At 36.3% G+C, this 25,866-nt stretch overlaps 1 protein-coding gene across 3 annotated transcripts; it reads left to right on the top strand.

The window, feature by feature from the left end:
* Positions 1 to 242: 242 nt before the first annotated feature.
* LOC110438948 (serine protease HTRA2, mitochondrial-like) lies at positions 243 to 25,687 on the top strand. 3 transcript variants are annotated; one of them, XM_073920661.1, is made up of 10 exons: positions 243 to 357; positions 2,727 to 2,804; positions 5,289 to 5,431; positions 7,297 to 7,489; positions 19,350 to 19,544; positions 19,645 to 19,677; positions 22,109 to 22,217; positions 22,301 to 22,370; positions 25,014 to 25,109; positions 25,195 to 25,687. In XM_073920661.1, the coding sequence occupies exons 5-10, from the start codon at positions 19,416 to 19,418 to the stop codon at positions 25,358 to 25,360; spliced, it is 603 nt and encodes a 200-aa protein (XP_073776762.1). In that variant the 5' UTR covers positions 243 to 357; positions 2,727 to 2,804; positions 5,289 to 5,431; positions 7,297 to 7,489; positions 19,350 to 19,415; the 3' UTR covers positions 25,361 to 25,687. The 3 variants fall into 3 exon arrangements, with proteins under 3 accessions (XP_073776762.1, XP_073776763.1, XP_073776760.1); XM_073920662.1 differs by lacking the exon at positions 2,727 to 2,804; XM_073920659.1 differs by lacking the exons at positions 2,727 to 2,804; positions 5,289 to 5,431.
* The last annotated feature ends 179 nt before the right edge of the window (positions 25,688 to 25,866 follow it).

The raw sequence follows: 25,866 nt of genomic DNA, 5'->3' as shown, positions 1-25,866 counted from the left end.
ATTTATCATTTTTAACAGTATTATTATGATCATTTATATTATATTTTATATATCATGATTATATAAATTCGTTATTGTTGTGAATTCTTTTTTAAATGAATAATGCTTCAAATAATAAATTAAAAAGAAAAATATGCAACAAAATGAAGTTATCCATGTATTACCTGAAACCGCCAGTAGGTGGTGGTAGGACACTGTCTTGAATATGACATTTATTCAGCAACAAAGCAACTGTTGTGTTTATGAATAGGTCAAGGATGAATCGACTCTCACAATTTATTTAAATCCACAGATTCATTCACAAAAAATAACCCACTCTAGCCTAAATAAGGACCGAACCTATGTGAACGCTAACAGGTAGGAATAATGATCAAATTATTGTGGATTAAACATCTTTATTGACATTAATTGCAGTAGATTTTATTAAGTTACAACAAAAGGTAGGAAATGGTTTTAATTGCGAACTGTACTTATTTTATGTGTGAACATGCTACATGCTAACACCATCACAGCATTGCAGTCAACTAATTTAGAGCTACTACTTAGTCAACAGTCCCCGCCTTCACTAAGTGAAAAATGCGAATTAAAAAGAAAAAATAACCTAAATAAAATAAACAATTAAAAATTAAACAAATGAATATTTAAGTCAGTGTAAATAGATCTAACGTTTATTACTGTATGTCACAGGCTATAGTAGCGCTAATTAGCATTTGATGCTAATGCTAACATTGATGCAACTTAATGTAACGTAAATATTAATCTTATATTAACGGTACTGTAACTTTAATCTATTGTTTTACTTAAAAGCTCGATCAAACCTTTAACGTTAACATCAGTCAGATTAATTGCTATTTGAGTGTTTCTGTTAATATTAACATACATTTGTTTCTGTCTAGATAACTTTAGGAACTATACAGTGAGAGGAATTATTTTGTTTTATATTACAGAAACTCGATATTTCTTTTCTATATTTTTGTTAGGCCACAGTTTGAAATGCCATTCTGCTGGCTGAAATGGCATATTTAACACAATTAACCACGGCTTTACTACAATAATACAGTCAGGTTTATTTTGTGTGGATAAATGTAAGCTTACTTTAGTAAAACTATGTTTTTGTCTTATTGGCTAAATGGACTCATGAAAGTGTTTCAAATAGAAATGAATAAATAGTAATTAATAATAATAATTCCTTACATTATATAGCACGTTTCCTGCACTCTCAAAGTGCTTTACGCATTGGTGGAACATGTTTCCCGAAAGCCATTTTGAAATGGAAACAATATTTTTCTTTCCCATTTATCGATGATATTTGGTCAACAATACATTTTTACGCCCAAATCAGGTAGAAGAAATTCATTTCAAAATATTACACAGGTACTACTATCCCTGCAATATATTTAATAATAAATAATAAAAATAATAAAAAAATCACAAAAATGTTCTTTTTGTACTTGTAAATTTTCTGATGTTTTTAGGAAACAGGTTTCAGGGTTGATTTTTGATTAATTTGGAGATATGCTGTAGAGAGAGGAATCATTAAAAGGCCAGAAGTGAAAATTCTGTCGTCATTTACTCCAAACATGCTTGCGTTCTTGTGATATTTTGAGAAGTCAGTGGTCCCTCACTGATTATAAAACACACACACACACACACACACACACACACACATTTTGAGTCTCTATGCAGTTACATTGACTGTAATTTAAGTTATGAAAGCAAACAATATACTTTTTTTTTTGTTTTATATTAATTATGACGTATTTAAAGTAAGACTTTCTGGCAAATAGGCTCATTTTTCAAGTTACTCAGAGTTAAACTGTTGAGTTTGGTCATTTTAATCCGTTCAGCTGATCTCTGGGTCTAACAAATAGTCCAAAATCTTTGATTATTACTCCAGAATGAGAGTATAGCAAAGATTATAGAATACACATGACGTGTCACTCGTATACTTTTGAATGGGAAAAGTGAAGCAGTCATTATGGCAAATGAAGCCCCACCTTTTAGTACATTAGCCAATCAGCGATCAGTATAGAATGACAATTCTCCAGGGGAGGGGCTTGGACTAGATGTGAGTTTTTGCAGATATTGTGTGATATAGACATTTATAAATTAAACAAAAAGGACAGTTACTGTTTAATTTTATTGGTTATTCATAGTATGTAATGTAATCGTAATCTTGGCAAGCAGTTTTGAAGAATTTGATTTACCCATTCAAACAGAATGCCCATGTATACTTCCCGAGAGGCGTATAGGTATAGTTACTAGCCATGTCAAGTTGGAACATAGCAGCTATTCATTTCCATCAGTCTTGGTGCATACTTTAACTACACAAGAGTCAAGTTTTACTTTAAAAACTCTTAGGAATTTTTTGAGCGAGATGCTAATGGTCTAATCTGATTCAAGGATCTATGCTAAGCTAAGCTAAAAGTTCTTCTGTCAGACCCGGAGTTTGTCTGAATGGATTTAAAGAGCCCCTATTATACATTAAAAAGGGTCATATTTTGTTTTGTTTTTGGGGGGGGGGGGGGGTCTCCAACAACAGGCTGATGTGCATTCAAGGGCAAAGTACACTTTCATTGTCTTAAAATATGCATTTATTTTTATCAAATTATGCCAGCGACTCGCTTATGATTATTTAACAGTTAATTTGTTCTTACACCCCTCCCTAATGCGATGCTAATCTACACTGATTGGTCCTATTGTACTCTGTTGTGATTGGTCAACAGCGTTCAGCGTGAGACGGAGAGAAATGCCCACCATGGCTTATCAACAATATTGAAGTAGTCAGAGTGCAGAGTGTATGTGTGAGTATACCTGCCAACACTCACGTTTTTTTTTCGGGAGTCTCCTGTAATTTCAGACCCATCTCCCGCCACCCTTCCGTTTTGTTATTTATCCCGGAAACTGATGATGGCCATAGCAACGACAAGTGCCAGTAGATTGTGCATTTATATGCAAACGCATTTAAATCCATAAACAAAGCGGCACGCGTTGCATTTTCATCATGGCATTAGACGTGATATGAGAATATAAAGAGTTAACCAGATGCACTACAAGCGGTTATAAGTAGCAAAAAACAATTAAATACATAATTTGTAGAGAAAACAAAGAGGCAACCATTTTAATTGCACATACTTACACTTGTGAAATAGAGGAAGAAACTGATCCATAAACTGTGTACTGTAAAGTTCCTGTCGAGCTCTGACAAAGTCCCATACGTCAACAGACTTTTCTGATCTAAAGCACTCATCAGAAAAATGACAGGAACACAGCACAAGCCTGGGCTGTAATGTTGAGGTATTTTTGCCAAAATAAACCTCAACCACTGACTCTTCACTGTTTCATCTTTGAGTAGAGAAAATAACACTAACTTTCCCCTCACACTTCAGAGCACAGCGTCTTTGCGACATGATTCAACTGGCGTCTGCTACAGTGTCCTTCTTCTTTTTCTTTGCTACTGTGTTTGTGGGCGGGGCTGGGTTTTTTTAATTTTCCCGGGATTGCGCGTGCAACAAATAGGCGGGGCCAGGCCCGGATTAAGAACTCAGGGGCCCCTGGGCACATTATCTTGTAAGGCCCCCTACCTGGCCGTACCCCTATAGTTGAATTTAAAAAATAATAATAATAATATAATATTTTTTAAATAAAATGAATCTATAATTTGTTGCCCACATATTTAAATAAATGATATATAGTACATATGTATTTACAAAGATTTAACTTATTTTTCAAAGCATTGAATAAAAATACTAATAAAATGAATGTTTTTTTAGTCTACTTGTACAAGTTCACTGAAACAGTACTATATATATATATATAACTTTTAAGGGTATTTTTAATGTAGAGCTTTTACAAACTGATAGAGCACATTGTTTGCATGGCATAGGCTATATCACACAATGCCTCTCCAATCCAGTTCTATGAATCTGAGTCTTTAATAATACACACACTTATTAATGATTTACTGTCTCTCTCTTCCTCTCTCTGTATTCTCTCTACTCTTCTCGTGATGAAGAGTTGGCAAACAGCATAGATCAACTTGATTATAAACCTAAAAGTATCCGAAAATCACACACACTATACCTCTTCTCCTCTCCGGTCTCTCTCCTCTTCGGGGCCTTTCTCTCTCCCTCTCTCTCTCCTTTTTCTATCTGTTTGTCTCACGGTGAATCCAGTCCGCGCTGCGCTGCCGTTAGCCTCCTCCGCCTGGTTAATGCTAGCTTACTGATCTAACGTTACCATAACGTCTTCTTCTATACCCTCATTCTCCTGATCATGGGTCTGTTTGAAGAAGGTGTGTATGGAAAATGCCTCAATAAAGATGCCTCCTCTCCTCTTTTTCTCGTGTTTGCTAAATCCACTTGTCCACTCATTTTTGATCCATGATTAATACTAACGTTACACTACAGTCCGCTCAGTTTAGTGCGGGTTATTTCAAAACTGATGTTTCCGCGCTTGACCAATTACAGCATTCTGTTAAGTTAAAGAAAAAAAGACAATTTAAACATAATAATAATAGTTATATGTGATTATTTTGCTCAGATGAAATACAGTTGTCTGAGCAATATAGTTTTTACAGAAAAGGAGGCACCTTTATTAAGGCTAAACATTATTAAATACCCACGAGGCACTTGACTTTATATCACATTTGCATTATTTATTAAAAATGTTTCCTTCCTGTTAAAAATAAATATATTTCTAATCTGATATGTAATGGGGAGAGAAAAAGTAGCAAAAGTTCAGCAGATGGTGGATTCGAACCGGGTTGATAATCAATCGCGTCAAAAGATGTTGCTGTGCACATTACGAGGTACGCCACTCAGGCTGTGATGCTGCATAGCTCTTCTAGGCCCACACGGAATCTGCGCGCACAGAATTCCACAGATTTTTCTCAGATTTTCCGCAGAATTCCGCAGATTTCTGCAGATTTTTAGCCTATCATTAATTCTGTTTATTTACTTGAGTAAATGTCTAAATCTGAATTTATTCAGTTTTTATTCAGTAATTTATTACTTTTTATTTAATATATTAAGGTGTAAGTTATGATACTCCGCTGGATACTCCCAAAATAATTGCACAGAAATCCGCAGATTTTTACCAAAATGCTCCACAGAAATAGCAAAAAACGTCCGCAGATTCCGTCTGGCCCTGCTCTTTACTCATGTTGTCTCTGTCAATCAAGCATCGATGGGCATAAAGCGTGAATAGCTTATTCCAACTAGGTGCGCTATTTGCAGTTAGCCTAAAAAAACACCCCGTAATTGTCTTTTTCTTCTCCCCCCTTGCAGGGGCCCCAAGTGCGCTTGGGCCACTGGGCCTGTGCCTATAAGGCCCATTGGTTAATCCGGCCCTGAGCGGGGCTTAAGTTCCATTTCCTGGTCACGCCGGCACGGCTAAAGACTCGTTATCAAGACAATTCATTTGAAGCACTGTGAGTTGACTCTTTTATAAATGAAGCAACAGTTTTAAACACTGCGCACTTGCAGATTTAAGTCTTAGCTGAATAATTCACTTCACTTAGAGCTGTGTTACACAATACATGGAAGGTCATTCTCAAAAACCCATAATAGAGGCTCTTTAAAAAAAAAGAAGAATAAACTGAACTGTCTAACTCGAGGGAATGTAACATGAGCATATTTGCAAGTAGTTGTGTGGTTTACCCAAAAAGGAAACTTCTGTCATCATTTCTGATGAGTTTATTTTGACTCTGTTGAACACAAAAGAAGATATTTTTAATAATGCTGAAAACCTGAACATTGACTTCCATAGTAGTTATTTTTCCTGCAATAGAAGTCAATAGCTAGAGGTTTTCAGCATTATTGAAAATGTCTTCTTTTGTGTTTAACAGAAGAAAGAAACTCATAACGATTTCAAATATGCAGAGGGTGAGTAAATGATGGAATCATTTTTATTTTTACTATTAATTTCACTGTTAATTTAAGTTATTGAGTTTAATTTAAAAGCCTCACAAAAATACTTTATTCATTCATTCGTTTATTTTCTTTTCGGCTCAGTCCTTTTATTAATCTGGGGTCACCACAGCGGAATGAACCGCCAACTTATCCAGCATATGTTTTTACGCAGCGGATGCCCTCCCAGCTGCAACCCATCTCTGGGAAACATACATACATACTCATTCACACTCATACACTACGGACAATTTAGCCTACCCAATTCACCTGTACCGCATGTCTTTGGACTGTGGGGGAAACTATAGCACTCGGAGAAAACCCACGCGAACGCAGGGAGAACATGCAAACTCCACACAGAAATGCCAACTGACTCAGCCGAGGCTCGAACCAGCAACTTTCTTGCTGTGTGGTGACAGCACTACCTACTGCGTCGCCAAATTACTTTATCATTTGATATAAAACTATAATTTTTTTATTTATTAAAATAATTTCCAATTATTAAAAAGCCTTTTCAGTGTCAGTTTTCAGCCAAATGCATCTAGAATTTTCCGTTTCAATCAACAAGCTTCATTTCAGTGCTTCCCTAATCTTGCTATAAGAGGGTCTTTTTGCATTGCACAACTCAAAAACAAGGCGGCAAAACATCTAATTATTATAAACATTTTAAATTATAAACATTTAATTACTATAAAAATAGAACCAAACCCTTTTCCCCAAATGTCATTATTATTAACAAAATTATTGTTATCAGACATTTATAAAATACTTATTTAACGTGTTGAAGCAACTCAATTCTTAAGTTTATTGGGGGCAACTTGACTGTTTTATGTTCAACTCACTTACATTTATAAAAACAATCAAGTTAACCGAATTCTTTACTTTTTTATCATTTCTATTGTTAAAACATTCTCACATTTCGCAGGGTTGTAAAACCCAACAATGTTTTAACACTACACATATATTTACAATATTTTTTGTTAATTCAGTTTAATTTCTGAATGTTAAGTAATCATAAGTGGTAGTTGTAGTTGTTGTTGTTATTAATAATGCTGTTGTCATTTTCACTGACATTATTACTATCATTATTATTATTGTACTATCTATCTATTATATGTTTTATTTAAATCTTTATTATTCTTGCTTCATTTTTTTGAATTGTTGTATATTTTTATGTTCTCTTGTGTATATACTTTGTTTGACTTGTTCACCCAGTTACCTTTACATGCGCGCGCACAACAGGATTGTTTTTTTCAGCAGGGTGTTTTATGTTGATTTTCTCTATAGAGACTTTTTGGATCACTTGTTTCTATTTTAAGATGACCAGATGGTTTTAGTTTCAGTTGTGTTTGGGAATTGTGACTAATTTTACACTCTTTCTTTTCAGACACCCCTTTTCTGGCCGTGAGGTTCCCATCTCGAATGGCTCTGGCTTTAGGGATGGCCTGATAGTGACAAATGCCCATGTGGTCAACAAGCATGGTGTTCGTGTCAAACTGACCAATGGTGAGACTTACAACGCCACAGTTCAGGATGTAGACCAGGCTGCAGACATCGCCACCATCAAAATCAATGTTAAGGTACAGATGGAGCTTTGAGGTTGTACTGTTAACATATGTAATCTTTTTGGGTCATTTAATTTTTTAATTAGGGATGCATCGATCTTAATACTTGGATTGGATATCGGTTCAATACTGCATATTTTTGCTGGATCGGTTATCAGCCAGCTGGTACCCATCCAAATCCCATTTTGCTCGTGCTCTATATTCTGTGTAATTTATAAACAAAAGCCAGAAAGGTAGCCTTTTATAAGACAGTAGAAAGTTGTCTTGTACACTGTTAAGGCTGATTTATACTTCTGCGTCAAGCGCACGCGTATGCTACGGCGCTGACGCATAGCCCTACGCCGTGGCCATCGGCGTTGCTGACGTGCACTTCTCAAAAAATGTAACTACACGTCGCAACGACACGTAGCGCAAGCTCTTTGATTGGTCAGCTTGGTAGTGCTGACGAGTCTGGGCGGGACTGAGAGCGGCGCAAGCCCAATGGAGCGATTGTTTACAAGTGTGGAGTCCCGCGAAGGAGCTCCTGATGGAAAGTTTTGTTTTGTGTTTACCTCATAGTTAAAGTTGTTGCACGTCCGCCGGTTCCTGCCTCAAAATGAGCGAGTTTGAGCCACTTGTACATCCCGGAAGCGTTCAGAAAGAACAAAACACAGGCGAAGAAACTCGACACAGAGACACATTAACACATTAACACATTAACAACAGAGACAGCGCGCAGAGGTATAAATGCACAGCTACGCGTGTTGCATGCGCCGTTGGTTACGCCGGTCACTTGATGCAGAAGTATAAACCAGGTTTTAGACATTTCAAAGGGTTTTTACACTAACTTACTGGCAACACTGTTGCGAATAAGTTACTGTATTTGAGATTTACAGTATACAACCGTAAATCAGTTTACAGTATGTTACCATAGTGTCTAAAAATGGTTAATTACTGTAAAAGCTAAGTAAACAGTTACCTACTCTAAACCTTTTAATTTTGTCCTATATATTTTATAACGTAATTTTATGAATATTATTTTAGTACTATTGACATAAAAAAGACACGATTACAAAATATTAACAAAATAAACACTCTTTATTTAAAACATTGGAGATGCTTAAAACATTTAAGAAAACAGTGTAAAAACACTACATTTCAAACATTCAAATGATCTTATTTTAAGAAAAAAACATTGAAAACGACAAAGCACATGAACATACATGTACAAAACTAATTTAAGTGTCTGACCTGCATATTGTTGAGAGAGAATAAAAACAATTGTACTTAGTACTACTGACATTAAACCAGACACAATTATAAAATATTCCATTCTTTAAAACATTGATGATGCTTAAAGCATTTAAGGAAAATGTATGAAAATTACATTAAGCATTAAAATCAACAGATTAAAAATTAATAAATCACACAAAGCACAACATACAATAATACGTACAATAATAATTTAAACGTCTGAATTGCAGATTGTTGGAAAAATAAATATTTGTAACCATTAGCCGAATCAGAAACAACCCAACTTTAAAATATTACAAATTCTGGTGTCAAATGCTCAACAATGTCTGAATTCACATGTTCAAATGCAATTCATCTTTATTTCTATTGCACTTTTTCAATGTAGATCAATGATGTCAAAGCAGCTTAACATAGAAGTTCTTGTAAATTGAAGCTGCTTCAGTCCAGTTTTCAGAGTTGAAGTTGTAAATGTCACTGCTGAAAGTCCAAACACTGAAGAGCAAATCCACCGATCCACCAATCAAAGCCGAGCGAGCCAGTGGTGACAGTGGCATGGAACAAACTTCACCAACTGACAAAAGTGTAGAATAAAAGCTCGAGAGAAACCAGGCTCAGTTGGCCCCGAGCAGTTCTCCTCTAGCCAAACTTATGCAAAGCCGCAGTCTAGGCACCGGAGGCTTGAAAGGTTAACGGCAGGTGGTCAGGCTGGCCCACTGGATCAATGCGGAAACTCATCGATCACGTGTGTCTTTCAGGAATCAGTCTCTCACTCTCCACTCCTCCATGACCACCACAGCATCTGGTCAGGATTTAGCCCAGTCCAGGATTATGGAGACCTCTGGATAAGGAAAACAGACTAACATAAGCATAGAGGAAGCTTGTTTAAAAAAATAAATCATATACTGGTTAGTTATTTTGAAGCATGGCAGCTGGGTTGGGCTAGTTTTCAGCTGGTACTGAGCAACTGGCTCCTGCTCATAACCAGCTCACTACCATGTTTAAAAGATAACTAACCAGAATGTCCTGTTTATTTTTTCCCCAACAAGGTTTTACGAAAACATTGTAGCATTTGTGATGGGGTGATTCACTGCAGGACAGAATAGACAATTTGTTTTAGGTATTCTTAATAAACTAAAACAGACTGAATGCTGACACAACTATTGAGAGTGTCTCACCTAATATCCAAGTTCTCAGTTAGCTGGTGAAAGAAGGAAAACACTCTGTTGTTCATGGTTGTCATTCTCGTCATAACTTCTGCTGCTTTCTTCTGGCTCACTCTGGTTGTTGCTGTGCATTTTGTTTCATCCTCTGGATTTATTTATACAAAACAATATTTAGGCAACATGAAATGGGGAAAAAGACATTTAATACATAGACAAATGCCTGTATCCCAATACTAAATATTGTATTACAAAATGTCTGACCCATGACAGACCCCAATCTGCTCAAAAATATTATAAACAAAGATTTAAAAAACTTACCAAATGGTTTGATAAAAATGGAAACAAATCTTTAATTTAGGTAGCAACTAAACATGTGACACATTTTGTATTAAAAGTAACGATACTATATTGAGAAACAAATAGATGTACAGTATTTACTGTTGTATTATCAGCATATTTTATAGAAGTAAAGTTGGTTTTATATTCGCAGATTCAGACTTTCCCCTTAATAATATAATTTCATAAATGAATTATTTGCAAACTCTAAATAGCGAAATCATATTAGCAGCCAATGACTATCAAAGTACAACATTTCTCTCCGTGAGGGACCCATCTCGAATGGCTCTGGCTTTATAATAAGTAGTGATGGCCTGATAGTGACAAATGCCCATGTGGTCAACAAGCGTGGTGTTCGTGTCAAACTGACCAATGGTGAGACTTACAGCGCCACAGTTCAGGATGTAGACCAGGCTGCAGACATCGCCACCATCAAAATCAATGTTAAGGTACAGATGGAGCTTTGAGGTTGTACTGTTAACATGTGTAATCTTTTGGGGATATTACATTTTTTAATTAGGGCTGCACCGATCCTGATACTTGGATTGGATATTGGTTCGATACTGCATATTTTTACTGCAAATCCCATCTTGCAGGTGCTCTATATTCTGTGTATTTTATAAGCAAACAAAAGCCAGAAAGGTAGCCTTTTATAAGACAGTAGAAAGTTGTCTTGTAGGCCTACTGTATCCCAAATGTTTTGAAGCCATTCTATAGTTTAATGTGAAGTACAGATCAATATTCACATGGTTAAATTCATGTTCAGTTCCGCGCTTCCCTCCGCTGTGCCTGTCAATCATTCTCAGTTTATTTACAATTCAAACTGCGTGTCACGTTCATGACAACATGAAAAACTTTCTCCAACACTATTTGTCCCTGTTAATTTAAATAAATATAAATTTATTATATTACATTATATTAATTTATTATAATATAATATATATTATATTGGTTCATTTCAACCTGAAATGACGAGTTCATTTCTGTTTCTAAATCATGTAGCTGTTAGATCAGCAGATCGCATTCGCAACACTGAGTGGGTTATTACCTGCTCTTCACACACAAAGTAGGCCTACCTGAAATTTAAAACTAGAAAAGGCTCAATAATACATTGGACAGATCCTTAACGCACTGATTTCTTCCCTTTTTACTGCTGTTTTGGATTGGAAGTGTCTGCAGATAGCGGAGGACTGTGCGCTGTCTCAGTAATGCATCAAGCACTTCATTCACACACCGGCTGATGTGACGTGTGCCGCTCTGTAGAATTATCCGACTGAATTTATTCTTCCTAGGGGAATACTTTTAGGATAGTTTGTAAGCCTGGCTCATTGTGGTCAAAGTTGTTGATTAAATTAATAAAAGTGAAACTGACAGGCACAATATTGATTGTCATTAACAGAAAATTATTTAGCCTCATATAGGTTACTCTGAAACTGTGAATATTTGACTGTAATTTTATTTATATCAATAGTTTATTTAACAGACCAGTTTGTGTTTTGATTAGGGTCAATAGTGGTTGGCTGTTGCAGAGTTCAAAGAAAAATCTTACTATTAAAAAGAAACATAAGCTGGACCACAACAGATCAGTGTCATTACGAATGCTCAAATAATGTAGCCTGGTTTACAGCAAGCATCATGTTTTCAGTTAGATTGTGTCGTCTGTCATATACAGTTGCCTATAGGTCTTTTATTTTTACTAAGCAAGATATATTGTTTGAGTTTATATCACCATAGAAACTATATTATGCTTAAAAGAAAAACCGGCACAGTATCGGGATCGGATGTGTATTGGTCGACACTCAGAATTTTGGGATCGAAATCAAATCGTTTATAAAAAATGGTATCGGTGCATTCCTATTTTTAATGAGTCATAGTTTTATATGGTAAGAGCAAGGACTCATTTTATTTTATTAATTTACATTTTTAGTAAAATGTCTCTATCAAATGAGTAATTTCTTTTTGAACTTTGTTCATTTAAGAATTGAGCTTAACGAATCAAAAATGTATCACGGTTAGTACTTTAAAAGTGTGAGGTCAATATGATTTTAATGTTTTTAATGGCTCTACATTAACTTTTTTGATCACCAGCCTATATGGCTAGTAGTTTTTCAACTTTACTAGCCACTCGCCATTTTCACTTTTGTTTTTGGGAAAATATATTTGCAAAATTACTTGATTTAGATGTGTTGTGTATGACTTTGCTAAATGAGTATGAGCGGTAGTGGTTTCATGGTGTTGCATTGTAATTGGTTATTATTTCAGGGCTCAACATTAAGGTTGTACCAATTTTTTTTCTAAAAATTTTATAATTAGAAAAATTCAAAAACCAGCAAAATATATGTTATAATATGCACACACTTTTTATTAAATAAAACTTAAATAATAATGATTGTCATGGAGCCTGTCTAAAACTATGCAAAGCAGTCTGTCCTACACTGTTAAAAATTGTCCCGTTAAAAACAGTAAAATACTGGCAGCTGCAGTTGCCAGCAATGTACTGTTATTTTACAGTATGTTGCTGTAAAAATACATGGACTACATTGATTTACACAATACTCAAGGGAACTCATTTTGCTCACTGAAAGCAACTGCCTCAAATTGGTCAACTGCTGAATGAGTTTATGAAGTATTGTGCTATACATGCTTAGAAGTATACTTATAATGATAACTTATTTTAGTTAATTAGAAAAGTTCGGTTTAACTCTAATGTCTTATTTTTCACAACAGCACACATACATGTAAATCTGGAACTACCAGAGAGATTCTGACTGCATCAGCAACTAAACAGCCGCTATCTTTAAATAGAGAAACATGCAGAACAACATCAGCAGTTCACTGTTCATCTTTAACTCATACACTGGCTCTTCTCTCCTCCACAACGGTGACACACAGAAGAAATTAGCTTCAGGTTTTACAGTAAAATACTGTTTTTTTCCTTTATTTAACAGTAAACTACTGGCAGCTGTGGTTGCCAGCAATCTACTGTTTTTTTTACAGTCTACTTCCGTAGTTTAAATTAACAGTATATTACTGTTAAAATACATTTTACACTGTGTTTTTACCTCTCACACATTTAACCCTTTAAACCCCAGAGCATATACTTCAGTTTTTATTGAAGTGTCCACACTACTGAGTGTTCAAGAAACATGTAGCAAAGCTGAAGTAAATTCATTAATTAACTGACTAATTAAATGATAATTGAGGATTAACAATGAATAAATGAAGAAATACTGAAGGGAGAAAACAAGAACAGAACATACAAAACTTTAGTCACAGCTTTATAATGAAATAACCTGAAGAACAACAAATGATTTAATCATTTAAATGATCAGCGGATGATTAAACAACTCTACAAACATCATCACCAGCTTCACTTATTACTTACTACATGTATTTTTGTATAACATCTACTAAAGTTCTTCTTAGGAAAAAGTTAACGTTTTACGTCACCATCATGGAGAACAGAGTTTGCTTTAGTTGGGCTCTTAGCCCTGTCATTTTTAACATTTATATATCTTGGCTGCTGCAATTGTTAAGAACTTTGTTTAAAAAGCTCCTTTGTTGAGGCAAGCCAGCCAAAAACCTAAATAAGATCTGGTGATGTTCATGTTGCTATTAAATGGCAGAGTCTGTTCTCATTTAGTATAAGAAAATTTACTGCTCCTATTCAATGTTAAATCTATTGTTTTATATTATATATCTATATATGGCAATGATTTCTGGAAGTTTTTAAGAATATCTTGGACAATAACACTGCTCTATGGTGTAAATCGCACTCAAAGAGACATCAATAATCAGCTTATGAACCTCAATAATGGTGACAACTAACAAAATTAACAGTTTAACTCACAAACAGGCAACTGAAAGTCTAAACATAAACAACAGCAGAATCAAACACAAAAAAAGAAAACTGTTAGACCATTATACAACATTTATTTATACCACAATGCATGCTGGGATATTTGTACCGTGCCACTCCCAGCATGCATTGCAGCATGAAACATTTGAGATGTTACCATTGTTGAGATACAAGGTCAGATTTATGAGGTCTGAGTTTGTATGTGTCATAACTGAACTGTTTTTGTATGTTATTTCTTAACTGTTAAGTAATTTCGGAGGTATCTTTTCTGTTTCCACTTCTCATTAATTAAATTAATACCTGCAACTAAGCATAAAATCTATTGCATGAGGCCCTTCTTCCAGATTTATAACAAAACATTTATCAGAACTAATTTCAGACAAATAGATTTCTCTATTTATTGACTTTCCAACTTGATTGCTATAATACAAGCATTTTGTTAACTCCTTATTATAGTAATTGGAGAGTCTGAATTAATAAGTTTAAGGGTGAAGAGCCCAACTAAACCAGCCCCTCACTCCATTACGGTGACACGAAAAACACCTTAATTTCTGTTGGATCTCAATGAGAATAGTATGGAAGTCAAATCAGTCAGTAATAAGTGTGTCTGCTGTTGTTTGTGGAGTTGTTTAATGATCCTCTGCTGAGACTGAAGCTGTTTTATTTTATTTGATTTTATTTAATGTTGTAACTCAAGTCACTGTTTGTGTTTCTTGTTTATTTTCTTCAGTAATTGTGATTATTAACAGCAGGTGTTCATCAGTGTCTGAATTCACTCATTAGTGTTCATTAACTCTGTCAGGTGAACTATATTAGTTAACTAGTGTATGAAATAGTGAACAAGGACACAAAGCGTGATTTCAAACACAGACTTCAAAACATCGAATCTGAACTCTGTTCGCTCACAGTTTTCTGCAGTTGGTTACTTTCTCGAAAACAAAAATGTTACCCAGAATGCACTGTTTTTAACAGAATATTACTGTTTTAGTGAAAAAACATTATTTTACCGTAGAATCTGACCGTTTTTTAACAGCAATTTTTTACAGTGTAGCTAAAGGTCTCAGATCAGCAGTAAACTTTGCATAAAAGTTAATCTGTTTAATCAATGTTACTGAAAAGAATGATAATTAAATCATTTTAACAAAACGAAAGCAGGTGAAAAACATACCGTGTGCAATAATGAAAGGATGATCAAACGCACACAGTTAAAGGGTCACGAAACACCAAAACACATTTTTTGAGCTGTTGACAGTCGTATATGTGTCCCACACTGCTAAAAACACTATTAGGACACCTATATTTCACTAAAAGTGTAAATTGGTTGTTTTTGCGTTATTTCAAGCAAATTCGTACTTCCTGTTTGAAACTAATTTTTGAAGCTGCGTCACGGTCATGACATAATAGCGTTGTATTCAAGCGTGCAGACTGGGCGTCTGTGCCAGAGTGTGTCTTATTACGTCTTACAGTGTGTTGCATTAATGCATGAGTAAGGCTTGGTTCAAACCCATCAGCGCGCTCTATTGTGCAACTTATATATTATATTCATTACTGTCAGAGTGTAGACGGCAGAGACGCCACGTTGTATTGGCAAAACAAGCGTGAAGTGTTGGTTTTATAGTTTGCTGCAGTTAAGTTTTGTTTTCATTTTCTCTCTGTGAGAGCTCAGCTGGCGTCACTTGTGGATTAACGGTGTATGCGACGCGCGACAACAATAACTTACGTGTCTAAGGAGGATTATTGTTTACCTGAGAGCTGTTCTCATCTGCAAACGCAGAGATCCGGATTCGCTTGTGGTCTCCTCTAAATAAAGACGCGGCTCTAGTTGCTGGTGATTGTCCCGTCTCTACAGATTTGGTAAGTGAGCGACCAGTGCTCTTTGGCTTTCTGACACTACCTGTCGTGTGCATCTAAGTTTCCGGGAAATGCTGTTTTTTTTTCTCTCATTCGCCGTGCAGTATCAAACATTGCTTGAAAAATACACGCTTAGAGCAGCTCCTCGAATCAAATATCACGTTTGTCGGGAGGGACATGAATGAATTCCCTGAATGAAAGAGCCAAACTGCAGTTAAAGTCCACCATTTAATAATTTGGCAAATAATTCGACTACAGATGTCCGTGTAAACACAGTCACATTGTTCGCTGTGGTTGTGTGTTTTGACTCTGAAATTCAGCGCGCCAAAATAGACACTCCCACACCAAGCCTCTTTTCTTCCTCCGACACTCCCCCCTAAACAGAGCTGGACACGCCCACTTTTCTGACTTTTTCCAAAGTAGAGGTGTGAAAACACACTGCTGAAACGAAGGGGTTTCATGGCCCTTTAACGTTAGCCCCATTAATAATCTGTTTAAAGATTGTTTAAAGCTAAAGCTGCAACTGCTGCTGCATACATAAAATACCTTCTTTTTTAAAAATCTCGAGCTCTTGAAAATGGTGGATGTGTATCACTTCTTGTCTAGTCTATTTCAAACAGAACCGATCGCAGCATTGTGTTTCCAGTCAAGGTTGCTTCACGCATGGAAATGAGAGCGTGCACGCTTTTTAAAACTTGCGTGCATCACATAACATTCTGTATTCATCTGCTTTCTTTTGCTTGCGTGAACACAGTTGTTTTTGTCGGGCTGCTTCTCATTTCTAGAGGTTCATCCTTATTGTCGAACCCTGCTTTTAAAAAAAATACAATTTAAAAATGATTTTCGACTAGCCAAAGCGGATAGTGGGAGTGGCTGTCTAATCCGCCACAGCCGAAGTCTACCTGCGGTTGGTGGGTGTTAATGTCAAGCCCTGGTGTTAACCCATTAATCTGATTATACTGTATTTAGGCTACATACACACTGTAATATTTCAGGAGGAACGGCCGCATACAAATATGGAAATAAACTCGAAATTGTGATAACCTTAGTGACATTTGATTTTGTATCATCAGATTTTTAAACACAGTAATATTACAGCAACTAAAGAATAATTATTGTCAACATTTTTAGTTAAATCAACAGCAGGGCTCGAAATTGCGACCATTTCGGTCACTTATGCGCCCGAAATTTTATCTATGCGACCTCAAAATATATTTTGAAGCATTTTTGCGAGTGCATAAAATTGATGTGTGCGACCAGTTTTTACTGCAAAATGTTCACCACATGCGCGGATTTGGAGGACATTCACGCAGAATGCATCTCTGCTCTTGAAATGCGAAACATAGTTCTTAGGAATGGTTTACAACAGTTGTCATGTCAACTTGCTGCAGTAAACAAAGCTAAGTCCGTAATACTTGCCCCGCCTTTGAGCTCTTCTTATTGGGCCATTGCTCTAGAACAGAGCGTGAATGGATTGGTTAATATCAGCTGTCAATCACTCAGTCAATGCCTTCTGGCTTGGGATGACAGGGAGAGCTACTATTGCGAAAAATTATAAAGCGCTGAATATGAGAATTAAGATAACACTGACAGAGTTTGTTTTAGAAACTGTCATCTAAAGTTACAAATAATGACACATCTTACTAGTGATCATGTGCTGAATGTTAATCCACCATCTACACTTTTCAAAGAGTGGATAAAAGACTTCCATTGGCTTCAAGTCCGCTATGAAAAGTCTGTGGGATGGAATTTACAGGTAACTGTTTGCCACATCTAGCACGAGAGCTTCTGTTTAATCCTTCATATAATCGCCAGATGCCCGCCGTGCAAGTGGCAGCTATATGTAAAATGTAACACCACGTACACCATGGCAAACGGGCTTGAGCCGAGAAAACTATTATCGCTACTCATGAAGACCGGTATAGCTATTAACATGATGTATGCATATAATAGGGTACAGTACATGTCAAAAGCATCAGTGCAATATCGGACACCACCCGTGAGAACAGCACAGCGGTCTGTGTATGCCAGGGTTCCCCCGGGTGCTTTAAAAGTCTTAAAATGTCTTAAATTAAAATCAGGGAAATTAAGGTCTTAAATTGTCTTAAATTTTAGCGTAAAGTGGCTGTAGGTATTAAATATTCAGCCGGTGTGCTTAATGACGATAGGGAAGCACAGTGGTCCACCGTTAAACATCTAATAGTTGATTAATTTAGCACTTGTAAAACAGGAGAGAAATGACAGTCTCCGTGATTTATTAGCTTATTACGGTAGGTCAGCTACAGAGTACAGACGCTTACGTCGGTCTGCACCTGTTGTTATTATGCGATTGTTGATGTGTCAAAATGCAAAGATGGGAAATTGTACATTTAACGACGTGGCAAAGAGGGAATGTGTAAATTCTACAAAAATACCTTTTCGTTAGGGACCATGTGGCTCAAAGTCATCGAGTCGCACATGAAAGGAGGAAAGCAGCAGCGGGACGTTGCAGCAGCTTGTCATAGCAGGTCCAGGTTAATCCCTTCATTGTTTGCAGCTCGACCTAACAATGTTACTAGTTACTAATGTTAGGCCTATAGCCTATGTTATAAATAAGTAATGTTAACCCTTATAAACAACTCATTCATGAAAAAAGACAAAAGAGCTGTGCATGTGCACATTTGGATAATGTCGGGCTATAAACGGGTTCGGGCTTTTAGAAAGCTGTGAATCTAAATGTACTTGTCGGGTTCGGGCTCTATCGGGCCTAACTTTTATATCCTGATTACAGCTCTAGTTCAGACGCCCCCTCACAGTCAGCTATAACAGTTTCATTTCACCACCAGACACCCAAAAAGCAGGTACTGTGGGTTATCCATACTGTGACGAGGCACAATTTATTTAAATCTAACGAGAACATTAAAATGAGTAGCCTATTCCAAAGAAATTATACAATTTTTGGGTCTTAAATTATATTTGTTGAGGTCTTAAAAAGGTCTTAAAAAGCATTAAATTTTACTTTTAAAATGGTGCAAGAACCCTGTATGCTTTGGTCACTCAGTTATGTTATAAAATCTATTTTCTTGTGATAACAGGATTTCGCTGACACATTTTCCTCACGCATGCATATATATATATTTTTTTTTTTTTGCTTTTTAGTTTGATTAGTGTTGATTTCAAATGCAATAAATCTGTTTGTATAAAACTTGTAGTAACGTTGCTTATAATTGGTTGGTGCGACTAAATTTTGTCTGATGCGCCTAAATTTTTTAAGTTAGGAGCACCGGTGCTACCAAACAAAAAGGTTAATTTTGAGACTTGAACAGTGACAGAGGAGGCTTTTATGTTTGGAAAGCCATTTTTGCAATTGATTTTTCAGTTTTCTTTTACCACAGTTCTAGTACATGACCATATGGTCTTACATAGTGTCATTGTTTTCTCCATCTTGTCCCAGAATCCTTTACCAACGTTGCGTCTTGGCAAGTCATCTGATGTGCGTCAAGGTGAATTTGGGGTTACCATGGGGAGCCCCTTTTCTCTTAAAAACACCATCACATCTGGAATCGTCAGCTCTGCTCAGAGAGGCAGTAAAGAACTGGGTCTCTCCAACTCCAACATGGACTACATCCAGACGGACGCTACCATAGATGTCAGAGCACTGGAAACTGAGTGGTGTTGCATGCAAAAAAAATGTATGTCATCATTTAATGAATTTCATTCCATCACTCAATCACAATTCTGCTTTACAGTTTGGAAATGCAGGAGGGCCTCTCATAAACCTGGTGAGTCGCTGACATTTGCTCAACTGACTGCTTCTGCCTTTTGGTTTAAAGGGTCACGAAACACCAAAACACATTTTTTGAGATGTTAATAGTCATATATATGTTCCACGCTGCTAAAAACACTCTTAAGACACATATTTAACAATAAAAGGGAAAATTGGTTGTTTTTGCATTATTTCAAACAAATTTGTTCTTCCGGTTTGAAAAGAAATTTTGAAGCTACGTCAAGGCCATGAGCTCCTTGTGTAAATTCCAGCATGGAGACTGGCTGTCTGTACCGGCGGGTACAATGTGACGTCTTTGAGCTTTCATCATTAATTCAAGAGAAAGACGAACCAATCAGCGCGCTCTATTGTGAATGAGGTGCAACTTTATTTATATGCATGATAGCTTCAAAAACTACCTGTTACAGTATTCCGATAGACGCCACGTTGTGTTGCTAACCGTAAATAAAACAAGTGGAAAAAGAAGAATTGTTCGGAGACATGGGTCGTCAGTGTTGTTCGTAAACGTGCCACAACAAAGGTTTTGTTTTCATTTTCCCGCAATGAGAAAGGACCCACATTTGTGGACTACAGTGGTCTTTTAACACGCAACAAAAATGTTTTAAGGAAATTTGTAAGGAACATTTTTACCCGAGAGCTTTTCGCATCTGTAAATGGTGAAATCCGGATTTCCTCATCATCTTCTTTTAAAAAAGAAGCAGTTCCAGTTAGCGTTGATTGTTCTGTCTCTATGGATTTGGTAAGTAAGCAATCGGTGTTCCTTGTTTGTTTATTCAGATGGCAAAGGTAGTTAGTATCGTCAGCAGTACTCTTTTAATATCACTACAATATTATGGACTGAAAGATCTGCTGTAAATGCTGCTCTCTGAATGTAAACATGTAAACACCTTAATCAGACTATTACCATCTTGTAGGATTTTCACCACATTTTGTAACGGGATGATCTTTACACACACACGGCTGCTTGACACTATTCTCTGCTGAGTTTTTTTTTTCTCCCATACGGTGTGCGATATCCAAAATTCCATTAAAACTACACTCTTCTAGCATTTCCTCGCATCCAATTTCTCGTTCGTCATGGGGGCATGCATGAAATGTTCTTGAATAAAAATGAAAGTGCCAAACTGCAGTTAAAGTCGACAAATTTAGAATGAAACGCCCCAGGGATAGCGTGGTGACACAATGACGTTAATCGTATTATGTGCTTTAACATGTAAAACGGGATCATGAAATGAACATTCTAAAAGCAACTCATGTAAACACCTTAATCATATTGTTGTTTTAATCAGATTAAGGCAAATAGTTAGATTACTGATGTCCACAAAATCATTGCTTTATCTGTTAAACCGACAAGTGTAACACAAACTACTCTCCTGTCTTCATTTAGAATAAAAATTCCAAGTAACTCAACACAAACAAAGACAAATACAAGCGCGGTAGGAGTATTTATAGCCGCAGACATGCAACCTTATTCAGTGGTAGAAAATTCTAATTTTAGGTATTTAGGGCGTACTCACACTATGCTATCCGAACCGTGTCCAGGCCCATTTCCCGGATCGTTTGAGAAGTGTGAGTGCGCTGAATCAGGCGCAGGCATGGTTTACATGGCCGGCCCTGACCCGGTCGGAAGAGGTGGGCCTGAGTGTGGCTCACTTGGGCTTTGGCGCAGTACACTTGTAGTGTGAGTGCAAAACGCGCCCAAGCCTGAAACTGAAAGCGAGACGTGACTCTTAAGGGACTGTTTCATATGGATTAATTAATCATTCTTACTGTTCAATGAACGCAAACTGCCGTAGTTTATTAAATATGCAAACCTCTCACTGTATGACAGCTGCCCACTTTTAGCAAACCTCCTCATTCCTATAGCACGAGGGCTTTATGATTGTTTATGAGCGCCAAAAGTGGTGGATCTGTTCGGCGATATATCTGACTGTGTCACCGCATCCCTAAGGACTTTTGGTCGAAATAATTGACTGCATGTCACTGCATATCAAACGACTGAAACAATATAACTAGAGAAATCTCCACCGTGCTGAGCGAGAGCGCTTCTCACTGAACAGCGCAGCATCGATGACGTAAGCGTGCCCAGGCCTGATTGTAATGTGAGTGCGGGCCATCGGGGGAGACATGAGGGGGGACAAGCGTGCTTTGACCCGGTTCGAGGCAACTGTACATAGTGTAAATATGACCTTAATTAGTGTGCTAGAACCACGCTACGAAATCCATGTACAATAATGTGAAGGAGAAAGTTATTAGTGCACATTTAGTAGTTGACTACAGATTGCTGGACCTTCAGAGCAACACAGAGCTTCATGACTGTCATATTAAGAACGTGAATTGTTTTCAAATGTTCATCAATATTGTATTGTACTGGCCATACTCTGGCCTTATGTAATAAACTGATGTGTCATGTTTGTACTCTTCAGGATGGTGAGGTCATCGGCATTAATACCATGAAAGTGACAGCAGGGATTTCCTTCGCTATTCCCTCAGACAGAGTCCGTCTCTTCCTAGACCGATCTGCAGACAAACAGAGTAAGAATGATCTCACAGCTGCTTGCTTTTGTCTGTGACATCATTTTTTTCACTGACAGATGGTTATTGGGTCTTTTTTTCAGAGTCTTGGTTTGGAGAATCGGGATCGAAAAGGCGTTACATTGGAGTGATGATGTTGATTTTGACCCCCAGGTGCCAAACACACTTTTATTACAATTTTACAGGAGAGCAAAATTCATACATTATGGAATCTGCAGATTTTTGTTATATGCCACTAGATTTGGCTCTTAGAAATTCAAGTGCTGGAATACCTGGAAAATTAGCTTGTTCTGTTGAAAAGTGCTTAATTTATCAAGGAGAATTTGTATACAATTTCCACGCCCGAAAAATAAAAATGTTTGTGAATTTTTGTGACAATTTAATGCAAAAATACCCGCACAAAATACTGTAATTCCGACGCAGTGATTTTAAATGAAATGAAAAGTAGCCAATCACAGTCAACCTTTTCTAGTTTTACCTGAAATGTAAGGGCGGGACAAAGACCTTTTTGTGTTGCAGTGACAGAAAAAAAACAACTTAAAAACAAATGTTTTATTGAAATAATGCTTTTCGGATGTTGTTAGTAATAAAACCGCGGACACTTCCTGCCATTTCAATGATCTACACACACATTTTGCTCTCTTCTCTCTGCTCTCTTCTTCTGACTTGTCTGTCACTCTTCTGAATGTATTGGCGTGGGAATGCAGGTATTGCGCAATTACTCATTTCTGCAAACGTCGTGAGCGCTTTATTTTAACATGAGAGCGCAGTCATGTACATTAATCATAAAAACACATATGCGACCTCTTAAATAGGCTTTTTCAAATTAACTGCAAGTCCTCTCATCATCTCGTGTGTGTGCTCAGACTGTACACAATCGCTATCTCTTCAATATTAAAGTAGAAATTATTTATCTTTGCTCTTTGACTAAAATAGTATTTAGATTACAGACTTTTTATTTGGCTGTATAGTCAAGTAAACCTTACTTTGAGCAAAGTTGGGACTTTTTATATTTTTTTAAGACAAAAGAATTATGCTAGAAATGTTTCTGTTTGGGGTATTTGTGGGATTTATACATTATAGCTGTATTCTGATCTGTCTTAAAGCATCACTGAATTGTACAGGCATTACAGGTCAAAGCAATCTGCTGTTACATTTATCATAATAAACAATAAGGCTCTTCAAACACTGCTTTAAGAAAAGCAGTGTTGTCATATTTCAAATACCTAGAGTTAAACAAAGTCATTTGCTTTATTATTTTATTACTGACAGTGTACTTGTCTTTTTTGTAAAATTATTTCAGTTTAAGATCAAGTGTAAAATAATATTTCCATGTGCTGTACAGCTATTAAAGAAACAAATTTGCCACATTGTAAAGACAAGAATGAGCAAATAAGAAAAATGGTGTAAAATATGTAAATAAAAGGCTAAATTTAAATATTTTTATCATATACTTTAATTAAACCTTTCAAAACTTAAAAATATTGTTTAAAAAATGGACAAAATGTGTCTCTATGGCCTTATAGAGTATGTGGTAGTTTTGCCAGTACTATTGAAAAAGATTAATTGTCATGGAAGGAAAAATCGACCATACTTCCTTTGTTAGTGCACATTTTTATATATGTAACTTTGTGATTTAAGCAATTAAACCATTCAAATAAATTTATTATTATTTCTTGAAAAAAGGGCCATAATGAAAATCTGAGGTCCCCCCCAAAAAAGTATCAAACTAGTACTCTGAGTAGTTTTTAAAAGAGTACTTTGTACTTTTACCCAATGTTAGTATTATTGACTAAAACTTGTATTATTTTAGCAGTGTAATAGTATAAAAAAACATTTTCACAAGCACAATTAGTGCAGGTTTAATATATTATTAATATACAATTGATTAATTAATTATATTATTATTATGATCATTAATGGTTTTTATTTGTTTATATATATAAATTCCTATGCGGTGTTTTAATACGTTGCGTGTCAGTCTTGAAAATAAAAATAGGTGCTGGAAAAAAGTACTTAAAAGTCCTTGATTTTCATTAGGCTGTGCCTGTATGAGCCCTGTAAAATTCAAGATATTTAAGGTTTTAGTTTTGTATACATAATGTAGAGTTGAACAATATCATAATGTAGAGTTGAACAATATAATTTTTTTTGTCCCAAATGACATGAGTTCAGTTGTGGTATTGATTTGAACAGTTCTGTGAATAATTAAAGGTGCAGTAGGGGATCTGCCAAAATGCTAACCGCTTAGCCTATTATCTTTAGACCGCGGGGAGGGACTGTGATTCAAAGCCACACGGCCTGAAATCTGCATTTGCTGACAGACAGTTTGAGCTACTTATCGGAATTACAGGAGATGTCGACCCGACAATATTTAATTGGATGAACATTTTTTAGTTTTATGTCTTACCCAGAATATAAAATACATAAAAACACATTTAGATCATTTACTTTAATCATTACTATTGGACTGTAAAGAGACTTTCAACCAGCACAACTAAAATGTTTCTGAGGACAATCACCTACTGCACCTTTAATTCAATGCATTGCAAATTAACAGCATTTCCTTTTTCACACTCTATGCGACTGAAGTAGTATGAATGTTTTGTTGAGGTGTTTTTGGTTGAAGCGAATGTAATATTGATTGTTATGCTGATCTATCTATCAAACTATCAGTCTATCTATCTATGAATCTATCTATCTATCTTATCTATTTATCAATCAATCCTTAAACTGGTAAAATTGCGCTGAAGTGAGTCTTTTATTATCTTTAAATTCTCTTTTTCCCCTCCTCAGTATAATCGAAGAGCTAAGGATGCGAGACCCGTCCTTCCCTGATGTTTCTCATGGAGTTCTCATCCACCGTGTGATTGTAGGATCTCCAGCCAACAGGTGTGCTGCTCTCTGAACATGATGTTATCAGCTGTTGATTAAGGCATCCTATTGATGATGTCATTTCCTGTTTTCTGTTTTGCAGAGCCGGAATGAAGCCAGGACATGTTATTATTGAGATCAATGGGGTAAAGGTGAACATGTCGGAGGAGATATATAATGCTGTGAGGACCAGCGAAAGCTTAAATGTGGTGGTCCGCCGGGGGGCCGACCTGCTCATGCTGCACATGACCCCAGAGTCCACAGAGTGACATCAAGTCAAGTATTTAGTAAGATTAAGAAATGGTGAGTAATGAAAAGCTGTCATAGTTGGAGCTGTTGTAAGAAAGGAATCATCTAAAGAGTTGAACATTTTTAGCAAACGCTGGACATTCGTGTAGTAAACGTGTTTCTGGAAGCGTATGAAATAATGTGGATGATTCAGACTTCTGTACACTGGATAAACCTCAGTGTGTCTGCGCAAACTACACTATCAGTATTGATTTGAAGGAATATCACTGAATATTTTGTTTAGGATTGTCATGATGGCAACAAACACTCAACGACCTTAATAAAACTGGGTGCTCTTATAGTGAAAATGCTGATGTTTTGTATTGAGTCTCACATTCTCATGTTACGACGTTTGTATTTTAATACATTTTTCTGAACAGCTCTGATTTCACAATAAACCATTGGAATATTTATGGATGATTTGCTTATGTCGCAGTGACTGATATGTTTAGGTTTTGGGTCAGCGCTGTACAGCATTCTGAAAAAG

The sequence above is a fragment of the Danio rerio genome, chromosome 13 (genome assembly GCF_049306965.1).
Source record: "Danio rerio strain Tuebingen ecotype United States chromosome 13, GRCz12tu, whole genome shotgun sequence".
Taxonomy (NCBI): Eukaryota; Metazoa; Chordata; class Actinopteri; order Cypriniformes; family Danionidae; genus Danio; species Danio rerio.
This window is presented reverse-complemented; position numbering and strand designations above follow the sequence as displayed.